Source organism: Triturus cristatus, chromosome 2_2 (genome assembly GCF_964204655.1).
Source record: "Triturus cristatus chromosome 2_2, aTriCri1.1, whole genome shotgun sequence".
NCBI lineage: Eukaryota > Metazoa > Chordata > Amphibia > Caudata > Salamandridae > Triturus > Triturus cristatus.
Window position 1 is genome coordinate 810,976,825 of NC_140582.1, and position 17,976 is coordinate 810,994,800.

The 17,976-nt window shown below is 46.6% G+C and overlaps 1 protein-coding gene across 19 annotated transcripts in view; it reads left to right on the plus strand.

Annotated features, from left to right (window-relative positions):
- FRYL (FRY like transcription coactivator) overlaps positions 1 to 17,976 on the plus strand; it is a 2,516,714-nt gene that overhangs the window by 1,639,430 nt on the left and 859,308 nt on the right. For all 19 annotated transcript variants that reach the window (XM_085642132.1, XM_085642134.1, XM_085642126.1 and 16 more), the window contains one exon: positions 13,106 to 13,256. In XM_085642132.1, coding sequence (XP_085498258.1) covers positions 13,106 to 13,256 — 151 coding nt within the window. The remainder of the gene's footprint in view (positions 1 to 13,105; positions 13,257 to 17,976) is intronic.

Here is a 17,976-nt window from a genome sequence, read left to right on the forward strand (position 1 = left end):
CACTCGCAGACAACTGGTGATGCTCCTCCCCCGGACAAAGAGTCCAAGGTTCTAGAGACCTCCGGCAAAAGGATTGCAGCCCTGGCAGCAAACATATGGCGCATTGCCAATACACAGACGCTCCTAGCTCGCTACGACCGCTCACACTATGACACGTTAGAGACCCTACTCCAACACCTACCAGACGAGTACAAAGAGGCAGCGGAGCTCCTCATCAGGGAGGGACAACTTCTCACAAACGCATCCATCAAGTGTGCACTGGATGCCGCAGACACTGCTGCAAGGGCAATAAACACCAGCGTCATGCTACGACGACACGCCTGGTTACGAATCTCCGGATTCAAACCTGAGGTCCAAAATAACATCCTCAATCAGCCGGTCAACCCCGACTACTTATTCGGACCGGAGTTTGACACCACCTTAGAAAAGATAAAAAAAGACACGGACACTGCGAAGTCAATGGGGGCTCTGCAAACACAGACATTTCGTAGTGGCTCCTTTCGTCGCCCCGGAAATAGAGGTGCAGGTAGAGGACAGGGGGCACAGCAAACCTACAATAAAGGGGGCACACAGAGTTCCTACGATAAAAACACCCGAGGTGGATATCGTGGCTCCAGCACCAAAGGCAGAGGACGTGGTTATGGCAATACCAGGTCCTCCCCCAAGAACAAACAGTGACGCCCTCTCCCTTCCCCCCGACCACATAACACCTGTCGGGGGAAGGCTCCAGCGGTTCCTGTCCATGTGGAATTCCATCACCACGGACAGGTGGGTCAAAGATGTTATCCAACACGGTTACTGTCTCGAATTAACCTCCACTCCACCCACCATACCGCCAAAGCACCGTCCTATGTCCTCAGAGCACTTAGCGTTATTACAGCAGGAAGTGCTAAGTATGCTGCAAAAAGGCGCAATAGAGGTCGTGCCCGTCCACCAGCAGGGAACAGGGGTGTACTCTCTGTACTTCTTAATACCAAAAAAGGACGGGTCACTCAGACCTATTCTAGACCTGAGACCCCTCAACCACTACATTCTCTCAGAGCATTTTCACATGCTCACCCTACAGCAGGTTCTCCCGCTCCTCAGACAGGGAGACTTCCTAGCCACGCTAGACCTCAAAGATGCGTATTTCCACATACCCATACACCCGTCACACAGTAAATATCTCCGGTTCACCATTCAGGGGCAGCACTACCAATTCAAAGTCCTTCCCTTCGGAGTGACAACAGCACCCAGAGTTTTCACAAAGTGCCTAGCTACTGTGGCTGCCCATCTACGGAGGCAACACATTCACGTCTACCCTTACCTGGACGACTGGCTTGTTCAGGCAAAGTCAGCCCAGCAATGTGCCAGCCACATGTCCCGCACCATTCACCTTCTTCACAGTCTGGGATTCTCACTAAATTACCCAAAATCACATCTCCAACCCGCACACGTACAACAGTACCTAGGTGCGACCATAGACACTCTGGCAGCCACAGCTCAGCCAAATTTAGTGAGGATCAACAGCATGCAAATGCTGATTTCCAAGTTCAAACCCCAACACTCCCTTCCTGCGCGAGTGTTCATGCAGTTGATAGGCATGATGGCCTCCTGCATTTTCATAGTCCCACACGCGAGACTACATATGCGCCCGCTTCAGGAGTGCTTAGCACGTCAATGGAATCAGGCTCACGGGCAATTAAAAGACCTAGTGTTGGTGAGCGGTCGGGCGTACAACTCTCTGCATTGGTGGAATCCACAAAACCTTTGCAAGGGCCGACCGTTCCACGAGCCTGTTCCACAAATAATACTGACAGCGGACGCGTCTCTCCAGGGATGGGGAGCTCATGTACTCAATTACACAGTGCAGGGGCTATGGACAATACAACAAAAGAAGATGCACATCAACGTTCTGGGACTGATGGCAATCTTCCTAGCCATGAAGGCATTCAAAGTACACTTGTGCAACAAAGTCGTGTTGATCCGGACGGACAACATGACTGCCATGTACTACATACAGAAGCAGGGAGGAACGCACTCTCCACAGTTGTCTCATCTGGCTCAGAGCATGTGGAAGTGGGCCATTCAGAGGAACATATTCTTCATGGCGGAACACCTCCCAGGCAAGGACAACCAGATGGCGGATCTGCTCAGCAGACACAGCCACCAGATGCACGAGTGGGAGCTACACCCGTCAGTACTCCAACCGTACTTCCAACAGTGGGGTCATCCAGAGATAGACCTATTCGCCACAAACAAAAACGCAAAATGCCAAAGCTTTGCCGCCAGGTTCCCACATCCACAGTCGCAGGGCAATGCGATATGGATGAACTGGTCCGGCAGATTTGCGTATGCTTTTCCCCCAGCGCCGTTGATACCGCTGGTGGCACGCAAACTGCGACAACACTCACTGACACTCATCCTGGTTGCTCCAACATGGGCACGCCAGCCATGGTACACCACCTTTCTGGAACTTTCCGTGGTGCCGCATCAAAGGCTGCGGATCAAACCCGCGCATTTGACGCAGAACCATGGAGACATTCAGCACCCAGATCCGCAACAGCTGAACCTGGCAATCTGGCTCCTGAAGTCCTAGAGTTTGGCTACCTAAACCTGCCACCTGACTGTATGGAGATCATTAAGGAAGCTAGGAGACCCACTACCAGAGCCTGCTATGCAGCCAAATGGAAGAGGTTTGTCATTTATTGCAATAACAATGACATTAACCCGCTAGACGCATCCATTCAAAACATAATCTGTTACCTCTTACACCTATACCAATGCAATCTGGCATACACCTCAATACGTATCCATTTAACCGCAATAGCAGCCTATCTCCAAAACAGGCAGCACCTCTCTTTATTCAGAGTGCCTGCCATCAAAGCCTTCTTGGAAGGACTTAAACGAGTAATTCCCCCAAGACACCCACCAGCACCAGTGTGGAACCTCAACTTGGTCCTCACCCGACTGATGGGTCCACCCTTCGAACCTCTCCACTCATGTGAGATTCAATTCCTCACCTGGAAAGTAGCTTTCCTAGTAGCAATCACTTCGTTGAGAAGAGTTAGTGAACTCCAGGCACTAACCATTCAAGAGCCATTCATACAGGTTCACGCAAACAGGGTCGTACTACGTACCAACCCCAAATTCATGCCTAAAGTAATATCGCAGTTCCACATGAATCAAACGATTGAACTGCCTGTTTTCTTTCAGAATCCTCAAAATGTCCCTGAAAGAATGCTCCATACACTAGACGTCAAAAGAGCCCTCATGTACTATATAGACAGAACCAAAAACTTTAGGAAGACAAAACAACTTTTCGTTGCCTTTTCCCCACAACACAAAGGCAACGCCATCTCCAAAGCAGGTATAGCCAGATGGATCGTTAAATGTATTCAAATTTGCTATCAAAAGGCTAAACGCACATTAACGATTCCCCCACGGGCCCACTCAACACGTAAGTTAGGGGCCTCCATGGCTTTCCTGGGAAACATTCCTTTACATGATCTATGTAGAGCAGCCACATGGTACACTATACATACATTTACCAAACACTATTGTGTAGATGTACACTCAAAACAGCAGGCAGCTGTAGGACAGGCTGTTCTCAAAACTCTTTTTCAGACTGCTGCAGCTGGCACTGGTAGCCGCCGCTAATGGGAGGTACTGCTATGTATTCTATGTACAGATATGAATTCAGCAGCCCACATGCCTCGAACTGAATATGCTACTTACCAGTATGCATCTGTTCTTGGCATGTAGGGCTGCTGACATTCATATCGCCCACCCTCCTCCCCGGCGCCTGTAGCAGCTGCAGCTCTCAGAATTACTGTATAGCATGGTCATCACTTTCTGTATCTACTCCATCACTGCCACAATGGCGAAAAACAATCTGAGGATGGAGAGGATGCCCATGCGCACTGTAGTCCAGGGGAGGAGTCACCTATCTCAGGATACTTCGAAGACTCTTCCAGGACAACAACGTGCAAACATCCGGACCCAACACTAGGCGGCGATCTATGCACAGATATGAATGTCAGCAGCCCTACATGCCAAGAACAGATGCATACTGGTAAGTAGCATATTCAATTTGCTTCAGCCAGCTCAGCATTGAGAGCCACTAATATGTCTTGTGTGCTGGGGCCCTTTTCCTATACCTCATGGGATTCTTTACAGAACATTCTCCCATCTATTCCAGATAACCTCCTTGCTGTGGTAAGAAACTTGATTAGAGATGGCCAGCAGGCCGCTAGGCATGCCATAAGGTGTGGCATTGACATGACAGACTTTGTGGGTCGGGCCATGGCATTTGCAGTGGCGCTAAGACGTCGGGCTTAGTTGGCATCTTTGGGTTTCTCAGAGACTGTCCAGTCGGTTTGGCCGATGTACAATTTGCTGGTGTCCATCTTTTTGGCAATCGGGCAGATGAGGCATTAAGACGCTTCCATGAAAGAGGGAGAACTACTGAGTCGCAGTCCTAGATTTCTGTCTGTCCTTTGCTTATGACTAGGTTTGGGATATATGTTTTTGTTGGTCAAGAAGTAGCTGTATTAGGATGTTTATATCCAGTTTTGGTTTCAAAATTACCACGTGCACTCCTGTGAGGAGTAGTGATTATAATCTCAGTACCAATTTCTTTTTTTATTTGTGTATTGATTTAAATGAGTAAGGGAGGTTCCTTTTGTTTCCTGGCCTCTGAGGGTGAGCGTATTATTAGAGAGGTGTCTTCCTGTATGGGAGCATATCTGTTACGTGCTCTTTTTGAAGCAGTTCAGTATGCAAGTTGCCTGGCTTTCTTCTTCAGTGTTATTTTAGAGGCATATGGTTATGGCATTTGTAGACTGGTGTACAGTGACTCTTTGATCTACTCTTGGAGTAATTGGGTGCTTCAGCAAGTTGAAGCATTGCTCTAGCTCAGTGTATATGTTTGCATTATTTGAATGCTACTTTGCTTGCGAGTTCTTCCTTCAGAACAAAGTAACAGTGTTTAGTAAACGCATAAATATTGCCTCACCCGGATGCAATTCCTCTCTGCTCCATATTGTGATTCTAAAAATTGGCAGCCAATGGTTTATGATGGCTTGTTGTGCTTCAGAGAATATGTCCTAAGGTGTCTGGCCATTTTTGGTCACCAACCAGGCCGCCAATTCATCTATAAAAATCTTGGGAGACACTTTTATAATAGGGTTTTTTAACTCTAGTAAGCTTTCCTTCTTCCTATGATATTCTTGATATACTGTCTGATCGGCATTGCCTGTCTTTTGGAGAGGATGTACTTATTATTTTCTGCATTCCTTAATTCATGTGGAACCATGACTGCTTTGTCTTGTGATGTCATGTCTTTATAACAGATAGTTTTTCTTACGGCAAGTCATCTGCGGTGTTGTATGGGTGACATACTACCCTTTCTTCACTGGGTTCGGTATGTTTTGCCGATCCTCTTATTTCAGAGCGGGGTATGCATGATTTAATGTGCTGCTGTGTTTCACTTCATTGTTGGAATTATGATCATATTTGTCCGTTATTACAGGTGTGCCTGTGTGTGTTTGTTGTTGACAAGTGCGTTAATGGGCGTGCTACTATTTTCAAAACTATTGTAGAGCACTTTATCGGATAGAGACATCTAGCCGCAGATTCCTTAACTTAGAATATCCCCAGGCGTCAGACTGGATCCGGAAAACTTTTTGCAGTAGCACCTCTGCGCGCCGGGGGACGGCACCACACGACCCCGCCCTGACGTCGTTCACGTACGTGACGTCAGAGAGGTCGTATAAGTCCCTCCTGGCGCGCTGACGTCATTTTCCTTCTTTTCCACGTGCAACGTGGATCCGGAGTGAGCGGTTCCTCTGGCCTGTTTTCAGGCCCCTTTTCGACGCTTCGCGTCTGAAGAACAGTGTGTGATGCCCTCGGGCTTTAAATCTTGTACTTCCTGTTTGCGGCAAAAGTCCGTGACAGACCCGCATCCTATTTGTATGTGGTGTCTGGGCGAGCACCACGACTGCACGGACTGCGAAGTCTGCCAACACCTTAAGCAGAAGTTCGGCACGGCTGTCCCGGTCGGAGTTGTCTCGTCCCACAGCCTCTTCAACGCAGTTCTGCCGTCGATCGCCCTCTGGGGCCGGGGACCGTCGTTCACCGCTTCTTGGTAAGTTGCGGCGCTTGTTGCCGAGGTCCTAGACCTCACTTTCATCTGTTGTCAGGGGCACTGGTTCCCAGAACCTTCCGGACATGCATCCCCGACAGTCGTCGTCCCTCCTATCTAGGTGCGGGGCGACCTCGGGGCCTCCGCTAACAGTGGGTTCCCCGACGGACTCGCCGGTGTGTTCGCCCTCGGCGTCAAATGAGCCCTTGCCCTCCAGGGACGTCGGAGATGTGGTATAGTCAGGGTGCGGCCTGGCTGGGTCCCCCTCTACGACCCATGGTACCCCAGCCACGCCTCATAGTCCCGTGGGGCTCCCTGTGGCGTCGCAGGTGGTTTCTGGTGCTCAGAGCCTCACTTTGTGCACACCTCAGCCTTCTGGGCAGGCGCTGCCTGTCTGGAGCCGGGGTCGACGCCGTTCTGGCGCCGTAGACTCTCCTCCGCTTCTTTCTCCGGAGCCACATCCTGTTGTGGCTGACGCTGAGGCGGTGCCGGAGGCTTGCATCCCCGGCGCCTTCTCCTTTTTCGGAAGGAGGACTCGTCTGCCTCCGTCGGAGCTGGTTCGGGTTGAGGCGGCGCCGTTGCGGTGCCGGAGGCTTGCATCCTTGGCTCCGGCGACTTCTCCTTCCGAAGGGGAGCTTATTGTGGTTTCAGCGCCGGACAGAGCCGACAGAGCTTCCTAGGACCGGTTTCTGACATTTCAGCTGAAGACGGCAGAAATGCCAGAAACCGGTCCTGGGAAGCTTGTTTCCGGTCCAGGGAAGGCATGGCTTGGCAGTTCGGGCTGGACTGTTCCCATGAGGCACAGGGTCAGACTGATTTGCATATGGCCATGTCTGAACTGGGGTGGCAGAGTGGGCTAAAGAACGGTGATGGATCAAACCCAGATCTCTTGACTGGGTGTGAGTGTTTGATTTGATGCTCCGTCCATCACCACCCCCTTTTGTACCTCCTTATATCAGCTGGGCATGCGGGACGGCTCTTCTAATGTCAGTTGTCCTAGGTCTACACCCTGCATATCTGTATTTCGTGTGTTGTTTCTCACCTTTGTCTTACCGCTGCCTGGTCGGGCAGCCTTATGCTTATTTTGGCTACGCCACCTTATGGTTTCTGTAGCTGTTTGCTCTGTGCATGTTTCTGTGATGGCCTGCATCAGCGGGCTTAAGATTGTTACTGTTTGCCCCTGTTCCCCCTTTTGGGACTGGGTGTGCACTTGGCATGTTTCTTGTCTCCGCCTGCACTTCTAAAAACATTGCTGATTCCTACCTCTTGACCTTTGGTTCTTGACTGTAGCCTCTCCGGCCTTCCTTCCGTGGGCTAGGCTGGTAGGCTCTGGTTGCATCTCTTCAGGTTTCTTCTCAACCTTTGGTAGGTGTTCCCATGGTGCGCCATTATGCTAAGATTGATCCTTCTTCCTCTCTTTCTTTTGTTCTGGTATATGGCTAATGCCGATTCTACCTCTCATGCTTGTACAGTTATGGTGTAGCACCATTCTGGCATTTTTGGGATGTCTTGCATCGCTCTCTTGCTTTTCTGAGCTATTGGGTTACTCTCTGGCTGTTCCGTCACAGCATTTCCCATTGCCCGTCACTCTGTTGCCAGCTCAAATGCTTGGCGCTTTCTGTTCTGTTGCAGACCCACCTCCCCTTTTGGGGTACGGTTGTGGTATCTATTCCAAGGTAAGGAATCTGCGGCTAGATGTCTCTATCAGATGTACGAGTTACTTACCATTGGTAATGATGTATCTGGTAGAGACGTTGTCTAGCAGCAGATTCCTTAACGCCCACCCAGCCTCCCCTTTCTGCGAAAATCTTGCCAAGTGGGGTTCTCCGCTGGCCTCTTTCAGTGACCATTAATTTTTCTCTCGCGGGAGCTCACATTGTTGCATCCCTTTGAGAGTTGCCTTAATACCGCTGACTCCCTTTCTGGGGTTTCTTACATCTAAAATGATGCCTTTTGATTAACTTTCACCAGGAGATTCATTTTCTTTTCCTTCTGCTGCCTTCCCACCCTCCCGTCTTCTATATTTTCTCAGGGGTCTGGTCTCCTCTACAGTCGTCGTCTTTGGGGATCTGTTAACTTCTGTTTCAGACCTCCATTCCTCCTAGAAGTGCCAGTCTTTTCATTTTTTATGCCTTCCTGCGGTGGACTGTTGTTCTCTCTGTGCTCCGTTCTTGCTGGACGGCACAGTTCTACATGATACTGACAGTCTATTTTAATCTGTTGTTCTACAGGGTAATAACAGTCTATTTCTGTCTGTTGAGAGATTCTTCCCTTGTTGAACTTGGTAAGGGTCTTCACATTACTTGTGAGGTTCTTTCTCAAAGATTTTTCACTTCTAGGTAGGCAGTGTCTAGTTCTGTCTTTTACGATGGTGTCTTGCACCATCCTCCTTATTTATCACGGATTTGTATCCATCGCACACTGTTCCCATACTTTCACAGTTTTTTTATTGGTGGCTCCGCGTTGTGTCACGGAAAAGCTTCTCCGAAGAAAACTGACATCAGAGCGGCGGGAGGGACTTATATGACCTTGCTGACGTCAAGTACGTGGACGACGTCAGGGCGGGGTCGTGTGGCGCCGTCCCCCCGGCGTGCAGAGGTGCTACTGCAAAAAAGTTTCCGGATCCAGTCTGACGCCTGGGGATATTCTAAGTTAAGGAATCTGCGGCTAGAAAGACTCTAGCAGATACATCGTTACCGAAGGTAAGTAACTTGTACATCGAACTGTTTCTCGGATCCAGTTAGTTATTAGGTATACAGAGTATACATGACTGTATCATATGTTTTATACATATTGTTATTCAAAAAAACAAAAGGGAAAAGAAAGAAGTTTTAATCAAAAATGTAGTTGATTATCTTTTTCTCGCTTTGCTTGGTGTTTCAAGCTTACCTATGGCTCGAGGTTGTGTTCAGTCTTTGTCTATGGCACAGACGGCCATACGATGGCAAGCTTTATATGTTCTTGCGATCTGACAGTAGTTATTGGCTTCTGAAATTCATTGAATTGCCGGGCCTTTCGGGGGTATATAGTGGCACATTTATGTTTGTATATATATTTATGTCCATACATAAATATATGTAAGCAAGATGTTATACAATTGGCGCATTTGGTAAATATGATTGCTCATTTTGTCCAAACTAAATTATTTATACCAAGGAGCTGTTGTTGTTCGTCTCTCCTTTGGGGAGATGGGTTCTGAAATTCCCCTCTATAAAAGATGCCAGCCATTTCCAAGCCAAACTCCTGATGCCAATCGCGTGAAGCCGGGTCAGGTGCATCTGATGTGGCACCATATCGAAGGCAGCCAACAGATCTTACAAAATCAGCAACGCCTTCTTGTCTACCTCCTGACTCAGCCGAATAGAATCCACCACTTCTAACAGAGCTGTTTCCGTACTGAGGTTAGGGCGAAAGCCCGACTGGCCACGGTGGAGGAGGGCATTCTTTTCCAGAAAGGACGATAGCTGCTGGTTCACATGTTTTTCCAGCGACTTCGAAAAGACCGGAAGTAGGGAAATTGGCCTGTAGTTGGCTGGATCTGAGGGATTGGCCTGGGCCTTTTTTAGCAATGGAATAACTTTAACCAGCTTCCATTTAGTGGGGACCGTAGCATCTAGGAGGGATGCATTTAATAACTAATTCATGTGAGAGTTAATTGCCTCTGCTCCCAATGCCAGAATAGAGGTGGGGGCCGGATCCAATGGAGAGCCATATTTAAGGCCTTTTAGCGCCCTTAAGGAGTCTTCCAGAGATATGGGGTCGAAAGCGTTCAGGGGAGATACTTCCCAAGTAGCGGGTCCAATGACTAGGAATTTGTTTAGTAATGGCCCCTTCTAAGGTCGGCCCTGATATGTCAAGAACCATCGCAGGTGGAGGGAGGCTGGCCTGGGTGGACACCATTTTTTCTTGAAAAAAGAGGCCAGCGTCCCACACCATTTCTTAGAGGGAGGCTCAGTATTAGAGCCTACCTCCGGCGTGGAAAAGAGCCTCACAACTTTAAAGATCTCTCGCGAATGATTGCCTCCTTCAAGATTCTGGCTTCAAAATTTTTTGGGGGCTAATTTAATTTCTTTATAATAATTACCTAACTCTGCTTTATAGCCCACTTTAGCTGAGGGGCAGTAATTAGTCCTCCATATCCTTTCCTTACGTTTACATGCCAGTTACAATTTTTTTAAAGATGGGGTAAACCATGGACTGGGCACTTTGGACCGAGATTGCTTAGTGCTGCTTTCTGCAGTCAAAGAATGACAGGCGGACTGAATCCACTCATCAACCAGACCTACGTCACTATTATGCTCGACAGTCAGAGAAGATCTCGTGGCCTCCAGCTTATTAATCAAAGAGTCCGATTTAAGTTTACCAGGAGCCCTAACTGTATGGATGGAATTACTCTTTGACAGGAACATCACTAAATTTTGGCCTCCTGAACCTAAGGAGAAAATGATCAGACCAAACTAAAGCCACAGGAGGGTCAGCAGCAGCAAGGGGCTTAGAGGAGAATATTTGGTCCAGGATATGTCCGGTCAAATGAGTCGAGGCATTAATAGAAGGCATGAGGCCCATGGATGCGCAGCTCTCCATCAGCATATGGCTATCGGTTAGCCGATCACAGTCCATTGTGTAAATTAAAGTCCCCCATCAAACCACAGTGTCCGTACCTCAGGACCAAAGGTGATACTATTTTACAAAGAGCCGAGACAAATCCAGCTGCTGAGCCCGGTGGTCTGTATATGAGGCCCCCTGATATAGATTGTTTAGAAGAGAATGTTAAGGTAAAACCCAGTGTCTCTGCCATCTCCAGGTTCACCTGAGGCAGCTGGGTTAGGGTGTGGCAATCTTTTTAACTTGTTTTAGAGTGGGACTGGCTTTTTACCACAGGGGGATTGGGGTATGTTTTTATAACAAATGTTATTTTATGAATTGCACTGAACTGAATGGTACAGTTTTGGACTGAATTTGATTGTGTTGCACTTCTTTGCACTTTAGTGGTACTTACTGGTGCTCCATTCCTTGCATTCTATCCCCAGTTGTACACCCCTGAGAACGGACACCTTAGGTCTGCAGTGTTTTTAAATAAAATAGCTACCCCCCCCCCCCCTTTCTGTCTTTCCGTACTATTTTATAGCCCTCTGGGATGGCTTTCCGGATATCTGAGCCCGAAGACTCTGTTAGCCAGGTCTCAGTAACAAACAGAGCATCCAAATCTTCCTCCCCAAGCAGGTCATAAATGCCAATAGCATTCTTAGGTAGAGAGCGTGCATTTATAAGTGCCGCTTTTAGTGACGGACCCTGCTCTGAATAGTCACGGGCGCTAAATTTAATATTGTCGAGAAGACAGTTGGTGTCCTGGTTACCCGGCCCATGTGAATCCAGTGTCAAAGAGAAAACACCCTTCACACTTCCAACCACACACATTTGGAAATGGATAGCATGGCAACATTTAGACAAAACCTATATGGCCAGGCGGTCTGTTGTGTCCCAACATAAGTTGAGATAGTGATAACCGGTATATAAAACTTGTAATCAAAAAGGGTATAACCCTTACCTCATAGGCCATTGGCAGAGTGGGGAGGATGGGCAGGGTGTTAATGAATCTGCAGCTAGACTGTTTCTACCAGATATCACGTTACCAAAGGTAAGTAACTCTTACATCTGAGAGACATCTAGCCACAGACTCCTTAACTTTTGAATCAAATGCCATAGCTATACCCCATTGGAGAAGGGTCTGCGAACTAATCCTACAAAAGTTCTCAAAGAGAAGCAGTCGGTCAAAACTAACAACCGACCAAATGTACGTAGGAATAGCACAATAGCAGCTTTACTCTTAATAGAGTACATGATCACTGTCAGAGAAAAAATAAATTAAGTCTTTACAGGTCCGAGAATCAGCCCTTGAGGGAAAAGCGGAACAACCCCTAAAGAACTATGTCAGATAACAGACATATTCCCTCATTGACCAAGGGGAAAGAAAGAATTACTCTTTTTTGGTAAAGCGGCAGAGATTCCTTTACATGTTTTTTGGCCATCGCACGCTCCTGCCCCCTCAGTGAACAGCCTGGTGGTGAGAAATCTGGGGTTTAAATTGGACAACCAGCTGCTATTTCGCGCTCTGGTTAATGCAGTAGTTGGCGCCTATTTTGCTCTGTTGCGCCTTCTACGAAATTTCTGTTACTTTTGTCCAAATCTGCCAGACAACAGGTGATCCAGGCTCTGAATATATCAAGGCTGGATTATAAGAACGGTCTCTACCTCGGCATGCCTGGCTTCCTGCTGAACAGGCTTTAACTTGTCCAGAATGCGGCAGCCCGTACCATTTTTGAGCTCCTTTGAAATTCACGTGTCACACCAACTTAGGAGCCTGCACTGGCTCCCTGTAAGGAAAAGAATAAATTGCTCGTCACACAGAAAGCAATTTACGTGGAAGGACCTAGCTACCTCAAACGTAGGATAGCCTTCTATTCTCCTCGTAGACATCTTCGCTCCGCTGATCTGTTGCTGGCCAATGTTCCCCATTTTAAAAAGCCCAGGCTAGAAGGTAAGTCTCTTTCCATCCTGGTGCCCTTCCACTGGAACAAAATGCCTCTTCATTTGAGAAGCATTGAATCCACTCCCCTGTTTCGAAAATAACTGAAAACATGGTTGTTTTCTTGCCCCTAAGCTATCTTTCTCATACTGCGACCTCTCAACCTAGCGCCAGGACACTCTGTGGAGTAACAGTGCGCTTTACAAATACCCCCTCATAGACATGGAAACATGGTGCATTGATGCAAGTCTAATCCTGGAACAGAACTTGACACAGAAAAATGTTGAGTGATTAATTAAGCCTATTATTCCAATATTTTGCACATAGAAAGTTTGTCTTACAGATTCTTCATATAACATATTAATCTCCTTGTTATGATTACGTTTTTTTTAAAAATGTCACTAAATATGTTTGAAAGTATACAGTAATGTAAACTTAACTGATTGTTTTAATAGGTGATTCAATGCCTCTTTATTCAACATGGAGACTGAAAGTGATGGAGCATAATCAGGGCGAGCCACTACCTTTCCCTCCTACTGGGGGATGTTGGTCACCATTGGTCGATTACTTGCCTGAAACATCATCAGCTGGAATTTCTCTTCACAGGTAACAAAAAACATAACCATGTATCTGTTCTCTTTGTAGAATTTACCTTTGTTTGTCATCAGGCATCGTCCTGCAAACACAGAATATTGGAAATTATGGCGATTAATCAATCAAACAGCATTTGTAAAGCGCTACACTGTCATTCCTAGGGGTATCTTGCCGCTGTCTACATTGAAGAGCCATGTCTTGAGTCTCTTTCTGCAGTCTACCTGCGAGGGAGCTGTTTGGAGCTGAGCTGGGGTGGAAGGGGGGGCTTGAAATTCTGTTTAATTTTTACATATTGCTAGTCTTCTCCAACAATTGTTTGCTTGATTAGAAGTGCCAGCCATTCTCTAGTGTGTATTCCTTACTGCTACATCAGTGGTGCCTACCACAGACCGGTTCTGCTGGTGTATAGTTACGGACTCAAACTTTATTAAAATATTCCTCGCAGATCCATGAGCTGAGAGGTCCTTCACAGTGGTGTACTTATTTTAAAAGAGTTGGAGAGTAATAACCACACAATTTATCTGACTTGATAATATCCCTTAATCTTTTTCATTGAAATTTAACACCATTTCCTATAGTGTCTAGTCTTAGGTGCACTCGCCCAGTAGAATGGGTGGATTGCTAATAATTTCTTGATTAGTGAGGTGAGAAGAATCCTATACTCCCTTGCACCAGGGTCAGATAACTAGAGGTGCACATGCCAGCTCCACAGTCTTCTCTGTAGCCACAGGGGAACTCTGCCTGTTGCTTTGTCCTTGATACTTGTATCTGAAGGGCTGTTTGGCTAGGTCGCTGTGGGCTCCAGGGAACCAGAGAGGTCAGAGACCAAAACAGATACTCCTATAAGCTGATGCCCTATTTTCCTGCACCCTCTGCCTGGATGGGTATGGAAAAACTTGTGTGGCACCCACTGGTCTGGTCTTAAGTCTGACATAGGAAACTAGCCTATAAAACATTAGGCTTGGACACTTTCTAGTCTTGAGCATGGTTCCAGCTTCACATGCAAATCAAAGCTTCATAAGGCCAAAGGCTCTATTGTGTGTTTAGTGAAATTTAGTTCCCTCTAGCTTGGAATGCTTGTACGCAGTTGACAGGATTATAACATAGAATTGTTATTAATTTCAGAGGTAACTGATATTAGCTCTGTCCTATATACTTATATAATCTTGCAGTATATTTTCTGTTCCAGCAATCTGCCACATCTGATTAGGTATTAACCCAATCATTTTTATCTAGACCGACCCGGGAATCTGTTACATTTTTTGACCAAGACATAGCAGCCTTGTATACCACCATAGTGAGATACATTATAGGTTGCCTGCATGTCCCATTGCAATTATTTTGAATGACATTACATATTCCATCATAACCAAAGTGCTGAGTTGATAGCCTGTCATAAATTGTATTGTGACAAACGTTTTCCTGTAGATTTCTCCTTTTCAAATCTCAACAGCCATTCGACTTTATTTGGAAAATGTTGCATCCCTGTTAGTAACATAGCATCTCCATGTAAATACCCATCTCCCTTTCTCTCTCGGCTGCATTTCCCTCTACAGTTTTGAGTGAGACACAGGTGGCAATCTATGCAGGCCCTTGAATGTTTTCAGCAGTCACTCCTGTATGCGCTGGAACCTGTTCTGCTATAATGTCCTTCAGCACCCATCGTGCCTGGGTCTGGCTTCTTTGCTTCATTGTACACAGTTCACTGACGCACACTGCTGCTATAGCTATGCCTTGTGAGAAGCAGGATAAGTCACCCCGCAGAACCTCAACTGCAACCTTACACTTGCTACTTCAAGAAAGGGGGTGGCTGATATCCACAATGAAAATGACAGTACCTATACAGATCTTCAGCCACAGAAATAAGCAAATGTATGCTTTGTTTAGGTCAAAATAAGGTTGTGTTTTTCTGAACCGTGCCACATTTTTTGTAAGAGTAGTAATTCTTAGATTTCGAAAAATCTGCTTTCACCCTACCTTTGATTATGAAACTAGAGTACTTCTTCAGTATACCAGTGGTGTGTATAGTTCCTCTGTGACAACATTGGAGAAGCCACCTTCGAGTTTGGAACATCATTGTCAGGCGGGGCTATGACTAAAATCTGATCCTGAAGAACAAGTTACTTACCTTCGGTAACCATCTTTTTCGGTGGATTCTCTCTCTAATTGCAGATTGCTCAAATTGTGAATATATTAACCAGGCACCAGACTGGATGTGGTAACTTTTAATGCGGATCTCCTGCGTGCTGGTAGGTAAAATCGTGTGGCTCCGCGCCAATGCCGTTCCGCTCCGGAAGTGTTGAGGAGAGCCATATGTAAGTGCCACCTATGCTCCCTGCTGTCAGTTTCTTTCTAGGTTTCCACGCTCTCAGATACAGAGCACCTTAGCAGATAGGCGTGAGTGGTGTGCAGATCGTTACAATTGGTACCTTTTTAGAAGGAAATAATTGCAGTTCTCAGAATGGAGGCTTGGGAGAGTAGGTGAGGAATCTGTGATTAGAGTATCTACCAGAAAGATCATTACTGAAGGGAAGGAACTTATTCTTCTGATGGATACTTATAGCAGCAGATTTCTCACCTTGTAAATAGACAGCATAGCAGTAACTTCCAAGGTGGAGGGTCTGTTAACTTTCACTTACCAATAAATGCTGCAGGATCGGGCAGGCAATATGCTTCTGTCAATCGACCTGACTGTGCTTTGGGAGCATATGTATCGGTGCGCACGTAGCGACATGGGAAATGTCCAGGAAAGGCATTCTGAATGTGAACTCAAGGCTAGCAGCTTTGACCTTGAAGGAGTGAGCCTATAAGCCTTCTGGGGGATGCTTGTTTGCCAAAGCATGTCACAACATGATACAGAAAACCATCAATTTCCATTGAGAGATGGTCTGTTTTTGCACTGCCTTGCCCTTTTTTGTTCCAGATGACCCTCCAAAGAGCTTATCGTCCACTTGATGTTCTTTGGTATTATCAATATAAAAGCTTAGTGCCTTTTTAAGGGTCCAAGCGATGAAGTCTCCTTTCCTCCTTAAGCGAGGAAGTAGAACTAAGAATGGCAGAAGGGTGCTAGCCTGTCTGACATCTAATGGAGTCACCACTTTGGGTAGAAATGTTGATCTGGTGCTAAATAGCAACTTATCTTGGAAGGAAATGGTATAAGGCTGGTTAACATAAAGAGCTTGCAGCTTACTTGCACGTTTAGCTAATTTATGGCGATGAGAGGGACTGTCTTCAACATCTGAAATGTAAAAGAACAATTGTGCAGCCGATCTAAAGAAGTATACGTGAAAAAAGTGAGAACAAAGTTAAAGTCAAACTGGGGCATTACAAAGGGCTTTAGTGTAAACTGATATGGCAAGCCTTTCAAAAATCTCATCACAAAAGATGATTTAAATAAAGAAGGATGATCTGGCAACCACAAAAAAGCCAAAAGGGCCGACAGTTAGCCCTTAACAGTGCCCAAAGCAAGACCTTGCTCGGCTGGGAAGAAAACAAAAACAATTTCAGACAACTTTGCTTCTAATGGGTCAGTTTGTCTAGTGCCGCACCAATCCACAAATTTGTCCCAAAGACTGGCATACTAATTTGGTGGAAGGACATCTTGCTGCCAAGATGACATCAACAAACTCAGAAGAAGGGTCGAAGGAGGTCAACTGCCGCCACCCAATCTCTAAACATTGAAATGCATATTGTGCCGACCCGGGTGCAGTACCCTACCCTGCTGCTGTGACAGAAGATTTTCCCAAAGCAGCAGCTTGGTCTGAGGTCAGATGCACAGGCTCAGTAGTCCCAAGTGCCACACTCTCCTGGCCCAATCTGGTGCCATTAGAATGACTTTGGCCCAGTAGGCCCTGATCTTCTTTAGAACTCAGGGCAGGCGAGGTGGAAAGGTGTACATAAATCCTGAGCTCCACTCTAGATGGAAGGTGTCTCTGAGAGAGCTGCCTTGGAAATTTTCATTCTACAAAAGTGCTGACATTGTACATTCTCAGCAGTAGCAAAAGATAGAGCTGGGCTCTCATCATTGCTGGAGGACCCTGTGCCACCTCCTGCTGTTCGGGATGTGCTAGGCTTCTGTGTCTGTACTTCTACCATGGCATTTAAAAATCCTGCCAGGTGTTTTACCACCAGATAAATTCCTAGCAGGCTAGCTGTTTTCAGAGGTGCAGAGGGCCCGAGACCCCACCTAGCCTGATTGCTGCAGTTTCGTATGGAGCTAGTGTTGTACATGGGCACCTACACCAGCCCTTATCTGATTGTGGGAGGGGAGGCCTTCGAACACCAAGCAAATTGCCCTTCTCTCCAACAAATTGATGTGGATTTGAATATATGCTGGACACAAAGGGCCTCTGATCGCCGCCTCTCATTTTCAGATTGTCCTTCCCAACCTAGTAGTTATGTATAGATCAGACAGATTTCCCTGATGTTGTGCATACATCTGAAATTTTGAAGTCCCACTGCAAAGCCTAGATGTACCATTTGGTATGTGAGGCGAGCAGGATGTAGGAGGTCAGCAACATCAAGAGCCTCGGAGTCATCCACACTGAGATCCACGACAGAGGCTTAAATGTTGGAATCATAGCCTGAATGTCCTTGAATCTGCATTCTGGTGAAAAGGCATGAAACTGTACTGCATCTAGGATGGCTTAGATAATAAGAAGTGTGTACAAAGTCAGGTGTGAATTCAGCATTGTGATATTAAACCCCAAAGACTTTAGGAGGTTTCCTGTCT